The following is an 8,977-nucleotide window of genomic DNA, read 5'->3' as shown; positions in this document are numbered from 1 at the left end:
CCAGATGAGGCGGCCAAGGGCTCCGGAGGGGAACTTGAGGTAGGTCAGACGCTGCGTTTTTAATGTCTGTCCAGGGCAGGCAGATCTCGGAGAAAGAGCCTGGAAATTTGCGGGAGAAGGGTGTCTGTGTTTTGCTAGCTCAAGCAGTAGGACTGGGCCGCGGATAACAGCGAGTTGGTGCGGGAGGAAGGGGACCGGAGCATGGGGCTACGGTGGTTTCTGTTGCCAGCCCTGGGCGTGAAGAGTTCTCCACAGCTCCCTCTGTTGGCTCAGCCAAGCTAGGAGAGGATCTGAGGGTGGAACGGGTTAGGGAGGCACTTTCTGACGCTATAAGGGCCCGTGTGTTGTTCTCCTGGGCTGAGCTCAGGGTCCCCTCCCCGAGCCGGGGAGTGGCGATTTTGCGCGGGAGCAGGAGCCTGGCCCCTTCCGCTTCAGCCCGGGTGCGGGAGCCCTGCTGCGAGCAGCGGGTGGCGGGTTTGGGGGCAGGTCCCGCTCTCGTTACCCAATGAGGAGCTGGGGTTGTGGGGTGGGGGTCACACCGTGTTCTGTGACTTGTCCGCACCGGGCAAGCGCGGCTGTGTTGGGGGTGGGGGGCACGCCGTGCCGCTCTGGAGGGGGATGTGTCGGTGGTCTCAGGGGAGCCCTCGGTCCCCGAGGCAGCGGTTGTAAATTTCAAGAAACCGCTTATTAAAAATATAAACCAACTTGGAAAAATACCCTCCCCCCAGCCCCGGGCAGCCCGGGAACGCAGCGCCCAGCTGGCGCCGATCTGTGCGCAGCTGGCACCAGCGGCGCGATTGCCCCAGGCACCACGATGGGGGCATTGAGTGCGAGCCTGGCTTTCATTTGCCAGGCGGCACAGACCCGTCTGCCCTGAGGGAGTCGCTCAGGCGGCTCCGGCTCCTGCTAGGCACGGTGCGTGTGCGCGGGCAGCTCGGGGCAGGAGCGGCCGGGTGGGAGGCGTCTGGGCGCGTGGCTGTGATCAGGAATAGCTCCAGCTAATGCAGAAAAACGTGGGGGCGTTTGATACGAACTGCCACCCCATCACAACCCCGACTTTGCTAGGCGTCTCCCGTTGTAATACGCGGGGGGTCCCCCCCACTTCGGGGCAGCGGAGGGGTTGTGGCGGGGACCCTGCAACTCTGCAGACGGCCAGCAGCTGGCCTGGCGGCCCCCGACCCCACCCTGGCTCCGGAAAGCTCCCTGAAGCAGCCTTTGCCGAGACCTTTTTCCTTCTCTCCGAAGTTGCTCAAAGTTGGTGACTTTCCTGCCTCGGCTCGGCCAAGGGCGCTGCCCCCGGCGGGCTCCTGCCCCGCCGTGCCTGGGAGGGGGGCTCGGTGGCCAGCGGGATTTCTTTCCACACCCCTGGGTCACGTACCCACCCCCTCCAGTGGCACGGCCGACTGTGTGTAGCGGAGGCGGTGGATGCTTCCCGCTCCCCCCGTGTCTGGGGCTCCGGAGAGGAGGCGGAGGAGGAGGAGGAAGAGGAAGATGACGAGCCAGTGCAATTAGCCTAACAAGGGACGGGTGGCGGCAGCGGCGACTTTACCCCTGCACTGACACATCTCCCCTCTCTCCCTCGCCAGCCATGAAGGTGGAAGCCGGGGAGTTCAGCTGAAGTCCAGGGGGATCGCCCTGCCCTGCCCCATGGCAGCTCCCTGAAGCCTCCCCCACGTCCCCGGCGCGGGGCCGGCTCGGGTTGCTGCGGGGCGTTGGGCGGGCGAGCGTGTGTTTTCCAATGAGGGCTCCAGAGGATTTGCTCCTCCTTTGTAACCGGGAATGAAATAATGGCGACCCGATGGGCAGCGGGGCCGCCCGGGGCAGATGGAGGCACCGAGGCGCCCGCAGGCAGCAGCCGCCAGGTAGGAGAAGCGGGGTGCGCGGGGAGGGGGGCGGTCCCGTCAGGCGGAGGGGGGAGGCTGGGTGCGCCGCGCTAGGCCGGCTGGCGCTGAGCCCTGGGAATGGCTTAGCTGGAGCTGGTTTAATGGCCGCCCCCTCCCTGCCTCTCTCCTTCCTGCCCGCCCGCCTCAGCATGGGACGCTGGGAGCCAGGATCTGCGGTCCCCGGCAGCGGGAGGCGCCGCCGCCCCTCTAGGGGGGATCGCCGCAAAGTTTAAGTGGCTCCTTCCGCCCCTAACACACGCTCTTGGGGTGGGGGCAGCCGGGCCTCTCCCCCAGGTTTCGGGTGTTGTCGGGGTGAGGGGCAGCCTAGCCTGCCTGAGCCCGCCCCCCATTACTCCCACCCTCCTCCGGGCTATCAGTGGCTGGGACAGCCTGGCCTGCCGGCTTCTTTGGAGCGCTCTTGGTGTGCGGACCCCCCCCCCCCTCCTTTTGCAGGCAAGCTCCAGCACCTTCCAGTGAGAAATGTCTGTAGGCATAGCCTTTAACTCCTGGATATGCTGGTAGCTTGGTCCCTGAAGCCCCACGAACCTGCTGCCCTCAGCTCTGGTTTAAATGTCTGTGTGGGCGTATTTATACGTCCAGGGTTGTTGGTGGAGAGTTCCTGTATGTATTTAGTTTTAAAAACTGTGTATTAAATGCCTTATGGTAGCACTGCCTTTTCAGAGTGGTAGTCCTGGCTTGAAGGGCCCGCACCTCAAACCCTTCATTCTACACTCTGTATTATGCAAAAAGAAAAGGAGGACTTGTGGCACCTTAGAGACTAAGTCTCTAAGGTGCCACAAGTCCTCCTTTTCTTTTTGTGGATACAGACGAACACAGAAACTCTGTATTATAGCATTCAGTGCCCACCAGTGCATCATAATTAATCAGTACTGGGCATCAAGAGTGACTTTATTCAGATCTTCTTGTATATGGCTTCAGTTGAACTGTCTTAATTCAGAGTTCAATAAGAAAATCAACATACTGTATATCTATTATACTGCAGCCTGCACAAATTCTAGCCTCTTTTCCCTGGCTGTCCTTGATGTTAAGGAAGAACCACCCTTACTTTTGAATTTCAGCAATATCAAGAATGCTTTGTTTCATTGAGGTCACCTGAAGTGTTGCAATGTAAAGATGTGGGATTTTATGTATTTATTTATTTTATTTTTTAATACAACTGTTTCTAGTCTGCTGATGGCCTTGACTCACTCCAGTGCCTTGATATAACAGGAGCACCCATGGTATTGTAAGATCATCCTAGTGTTGAGACCCCTGTGATATCTTAGTACAACAGGTTGAGAGGTTGGGACAAAGTGTTAGTCTTAATTCAGAATATGTTTACTTTAGTTTTGTTAGTTATAACCTTAGTGGATAAACTGTGATGCTTGTGCTGGGTGGTGACGTTGTTAACTTTTTTTTTAAATCATCAATGGAATTATCTGCATAACTGAAAGCTTGAGAATTCTTGGAAAATGCATCACTTAACTTTATGGGAAGAGAAGAAACTACACTTTTTTAATGCACAAATGAAACTACTTAGTAATTCAGCTCATACTGACTCTATTGGATCTTTGGCGCTGAGGTTTACATATAAGCCACCCATCATTAGCATGGAAAACCATAATGAGTCCTTTGGAGTTGTTAGTCCATCATGTTAAGGACGCTTGGTAACTGTTTAATATGTACACTATTACCAAATGAACTAATTGTTATGGTTAAATTATATGTGAAAACATTTTTAATCCTTCGATTATAGACATGATAGTCTGTAGTAGCTACATTTTACAGGCAAATTATCTGTTGAAAATAAGCATTTATAGTTGAGATTCTCCACTACAGCAGTCGAATCATCAGTGGTACAACTGTGGATAGCATATGTGATGGCTGAACAGATCCGTCAGAGCTTGAAAAGTTAATGCCATTTACATGCTGCTGGATATTCTAGAAGTAGGAGTTTTTTGCTAGGCTCTAACTTTACAAAATATAATTTTGACCTAAGGCTGCCACAAAAGCGATTAGTGTTTCTAGTTTGGGACCTCCTCCCTTATATGGTTGGTCGAATTAGGTTTGTGTACAGAATTTATTAGGTATAAATGGAATTAAGCTCTTTAAAGTGTGAATTACCGTTTGATTTGCAAGACTGATAATTTGCATTGGGATATTAAGGCATTTCATTAATTTCTTTTCTTAATGTCTGTAATAAAAGGTATTTTAAGTTTGCAGAAATATTATAGATTGCAGCTAACAGTGGGTCTCTTTCATAGTGTGGTCATCTTGACACAAGACAACATGACAGTTATGTGGACTAGATGGTGACAAACACTGTGTCAGTTTGGGACACCATTACCCATGTGCAATTTTTCTTCACAGTTCAGTATTACACATGTACATTTAATAGTTGGCTGCAAATTGATTTACATGCAGATGATGTTGGCATGATGTGAAGTCCTGAAGCATAGCTTGTGCTCACTGTAGGGAGAGGAGTTGAGTTTGAGTTGCAATAAAAATTACAAGAATATAATTCCTAGCTAGTTAATAATACAGTTCCAAACCCTGTGTGACTGTCAAGTCTTGCTTTCAAGTCTTTGGCCTCGCCCTCTGTAAGCAAGGTAATATGATTTGATTGTTATGGCAAGAGAAGAAATATCCCATGAGAAGGGTTGTGTCTCTGTATCCATGCACACACAAGTGGGAGAATGAGGACACGCATCTTGGCTGTTTCAGCAGGTACATACTGTATCAGTAGTCTCCTGCTTTGTTGTTAGTTGGGTGCTCCACTTGTTCTGCTATGTCCCTGCACAATTCCTATTATTTCTTAATTTTTTAAGTATCCATATTTTTCTCCTGTTCTTTAACAGTTTTTCTTCTTGTCTTGGTTTTTAATTGTGTGGTGGCTTTTTCCTCTTTGCTTTTGCTTCCCCTTGCTGAAATGATTGTTGTGAGAGCAGAGATCAGAAACTTGGGCTTTTAGACTTCTGCCAGAATTTAAGGAAGCTGCTTGTATGGAGAGCAGTACTGGGAGCTAGCAGAAAAGGGAAGCGATTTCAGTGAAAGGGCAGCCCGCCACTCTTCTTGAAATTGTAGAAACAGAATTTCAAACTGGGGCAATGATCACTGAGCTTTCTCTATCACCACTGATCCTTCACTTTAAGGCCCTCTCCATCCCCCCTTCCCCGAGCATGTAAGGGAACACAGCATGTTTAAAAATGGAACTGGTATGGTACACTAGAAACTTCAGAGTTATGAACACCTTCGGAATGGAGGTTGTTCGTAACTCTGAAATGTTCGTAAGTCTGAACAAAATGTTATGGTTCTTTCAAAAGTTTACAGTTGACCATTGACTTAATACAGCTTTGAAACTTTACTAGGCAGAAGAAAAATGCTGCTTTAAATTGTCTTCTTTTAAGTGAAACACACACAGAAACAGTTTCCTTACCTTGTCCAATCTTTTCTTTTAAACTTTCCCTTTACTTTTTAGTAGTTTACATTTAACACAGTATACAGTATGTGGCTTTTTTTCTCTCTACTGCCTCACTGTATAATTCTGGCTCCAAATGAGGAGTGTGTTTGACTAGTATGTTCGTAATACTGAGGTTCTACTGTATTATAATCCACACTGGGGTTACCATCTTGGATTTCCTCTGAGAAGAAAGCATCCACACCACCACTTTCATAGCTTAAAAAGCTTCATGTTTATTTTAAATAACCTTACTGCTTCTATATCAAATGTAATACAGGTGTGTGCCGATTATAATTTGTTTACTGCATAGAAAGTAAAAGGCAAAGACGCTCTTTGATGCACCACAAGCTCCGTATTGGAGAACAAACTTGTATTCCATTAGTATTCTTGCTTAAGTAAAAGCTATTAAGCAGAGCTCTGAACTCCAGACGATATTATCACAGGCCTTTTTAAAAATATCTGTCCACTACCTTTCCCCTTATGCTAGCTAAAGATTTGATATGCTGGAGATATAGAGCAAGTAATGCACTGCTTAGTTATAATGTTTCTTAGAAATGTTTGCACTAAAATCTAAAGATAAGAGGTCTCAAAGATAAGTTTCTGTTCAGTTTAACTACCAGCTAAATTGTTAGGAATAGCTGTCTTGGAAACCTTCGAAAGTTTTCTAAGTGGGAAATAAATGCTCGAATAGGGCTAGGTATCTGGAGGGTTTTTGTCTGTGAAGTCTGAAGTACAGTGGTAAAATTGACAGCCAATCAAAGTGTCAAGTCACAAAATACTGTATATATATATTTAGTAAGCTAAGGACTGTGTGTTTCCATAATATTTAAAACTTTATGGATGTATTTGTGGTCAACCCTTTAAACTTTCTTTGAACTTATTACTTTGAAAGCACCACCTCTTCAGGACATCGTTGAATCTGGGACTGTAAAGGTTAGCCGGTGTGTAAAAAAAAAAAACATTAAATAGATTCATAACAAGTTTATGAATGCATGGACAGAACTTTGTCTCTTAGGATTAGTACTCCTTTCAGTAAGTGTGTGTAATTTGTGGTGATATGGAGTTGTGCACATGTTTCAATCAGAGAATAAATATGTATAATATAAATTCCAAAGTTACCAAAAAGGGTGGTGGCCAGCTTTCAAAATGGCTGGGTCAAGTTTTGCTCTGTCATGCTAGAATGACGCTGATTTCAAAGGAGTTATTTTTGACCTACACTGGGGGAAAATAGAGTAGAAGTTGGAACTCTCTTTGTATGGCAGAAAACATTACCTGTTTGGAAATTTAAAGAATTTCTATTTTGGTACTATCTTGGGCTAATATAGATGAGGTATAGGCAGAGCCTTCTAATACAGCTATGGATAACAGGTTAGGCAATCCCCACCTCCACCAAGCCTAGTTGATGGCTATCCTTAAGGATTTTGAACCCTGCGCCATGCAAGGGGCCAAGCAGAGTACTTAGCACTTTTGTAGGAGGCACTTAGGATCCATTCTGCAAGATCACTAACCTCTCTGAATGCAAAATAACTTGGTCTGTTTTTTCTAATGTGTGCTGAGCACAGATAATACACCTGTACACACTGCAGCAGGAGATGTCTAAATAGTTACTGTTTTTTTTAACTGGTTTGGTGCAAACAAAGTTTGAGGTCCAGTCTGGATAGGTTTATGTTCACTTCTGTAAATCTATTATTTAATCTGAAATTTACCAATTAATGTTAAAATGACATTTCACTGCCATCTCTGCCCCATAACTTTTTGTTTGTTCCAGTTACCTTTCTTTCTGACAGATGACTGAGGTGATTACAGGGAAAACTTGTTCTGCTGAAATGGTTTATATATTTCAGGATTATGCTTTTTTGAACTTGGTATACTCTTTAAAATGTGTAAAACATCCTCAGTGGTTAGACACTTCTTGTAGTTTAATGGTAACAGAAATGGCTTTGAAAAAGTAAAAGCTGCCCCACGTATTTTCTAACCATTTGGACAACACAACCCAGTTCTCCTCCTTTGCTGGTTCTTTTCCCCAATGATAAGAGCTGGAAGGGGGCAGAAAAGATATAAGCTTGTTTAATAGATACTGTTCAATGACTTTTTTTCCCTACAGGTTTTTATGTCTATTTTATATAGGCTAGAAATAGAATTACCGGTAAAAATTTTTTTTAGGAAACTTTTGAATAAAAATGGATTTAAGCTGTTAATAACTTGTCATTGTTTTGAATAGAGCAATAGCAGGACTTATTAATGTGAGCTACTAGCTATGCAGTATACTTCCATGCAGGGGTTTTAAGTCCATATTTTGAGCTTAGTTCTTGCTTTGGTGGCAGTGTGCTATTCACCTTGTACAGGTAGTGGCCCTCATTTATTTGGCTAGATTGAAGGGTCCATGGGGATAATTGTCTTAGTCTGTCGGTTTATAAAAACCAAAATAATATATATTTACTTACTTCCGTCCTCCATGCCCTTTTCACAGGTCACTTCTTAAAACTTATGCTCTTTGGAAATGGACCTATGTCTTCGTGTGAGGTTGTTCAGCACCCAGTACAATGGGCTGTGATCTTGTTTTGGGCCAATGGGTGTTACAGCAAAGTAAGCATTAAACAAGACTTGGCTTTTAATATAAACGTAGCCAGTGTATCATTTGTACATGAATATGTCTAAACAGAGAATCCCTTCTTCGCTCCCAATTCCATGCTGATATAAATATTTAATAAATGTGTGCAAAACCCATAAAACCACATCAAAATACACTCTTTTTCCCAGAGAGGGGGTGCACTTTGGTTACATTAGCCATTAGGTCAATGAAATATGCTTTGCATTGTGACTTCATCTTTGTTCTTAAGGTCAGAAAACTATTAGTTTTATTTTTGCATTGTAAGATGCAACATTAATGCTCTCTCCAAAAGTAAGATGTTTAGAAAGTTGCTTCTATGTTTTCTTAGTAGCAGTGCTGCATCTATGTTTTGAGTACATTGCTAAGCTTTCCTTTTAGATCCATGTCCCCTCTGTCAAAGCTTCCTTCTTCAGTTCCTTAGTTTTTGGTAGAGGAACTGTACAAATAGTGCCACTGCTTCTTTCTGGGTTAGTCAGTGGGATATAAATGAATTGCTTTCAGCTGAAAGCAAACTCTGTTTTTGCCTTACATTGTCTGTCTTTAGTTATAACAGCTTGTGTACTGTGAGCTCTCTTATACAAACTACATTACCCAAAGCATTGTGGGCTGTCACTAGACTGAATAGGCATTGTAGTTTGGGGAGCTCGGTTATGGATCACGCTGTTAGTAAATACTTTGTGCTAGACATGCATTTCAATGTCAGTGCCCTTCTTTAATTCTGAAAAATACGAACAGCTGTTTAGGTTTTGAATCTTGCTTGCAGTCATGAGTTTACACCCTTGGGAGGATAGGTAGTGGACCTATTTTTGTTTCCAATTTCTTTATTCCCTTTTGCCAGCTGCTACTGCTTCACTGAGGGTGAATGAGGTGTCTCCTCTGAGGCCGGTACTAATTATGGATAGTCTATTTGCTTTTATATATACATCATTTGCATAATGTGTTGGGGGGGATACTGTATGGTTTGCACAAAGCACTAGAAAATGTACTGTAGGGAATAATCCTGCACTAGCATCTGGGGGTGGA

The 8,977-nt window shown here is 45.1% G+C and overlaps 1 protein-coding gene across 3 annotated transcripts in view; it reads left to right on the top strand.

The window, feature by feature from the left end:
- Positions 1-759: 759 nt before the first annotated feature.
- Positions 760-8,977, top strand: part of ARHGAP21 (Rho GTPase activating protein 21) — a 195,561-nt gene continuing 187,343 nt past the window's right edge. The window contains exons 1-2 of one of the 3 annotated variants that reach the window (XM_084621857.1): positions 760-915; positions 1,587-1,862. In XM_084621857.1, the coding sequence (XP_084477983.1) occupies positions 1,788-1,862 (75 nt within the window). In that variant the 5' untranslated portion in view covers positions 760-915; positions 1,587-1,787. Of the gene's footprint in view, positions 916-1,305; positions 1,863-8,977 lie in introns of those variants that run through there. The other 2 variants (XM_084621856.1, XM_084621858.1) reach the window with 2 other exon arrangements.

The sequence above is a fragment of the Lepidochelys olivacea genome (assembly GCF_965140295.1).
Source record: "Lepidochelys olivacea isolate rLepOli2 genome assembly, chromosome: 2".
Lineage (NCBI taxonomy): Eukaryota > Metazoa > Chordata > Testudines > Cheloniidae > Lepidochelys > Lepidochelys olivacea.
The sequence above is the reverse complement of the archived record's forward strand: the minus strand, read 5'-3'. Positions and strand labels throughout refer to the sequence as shown.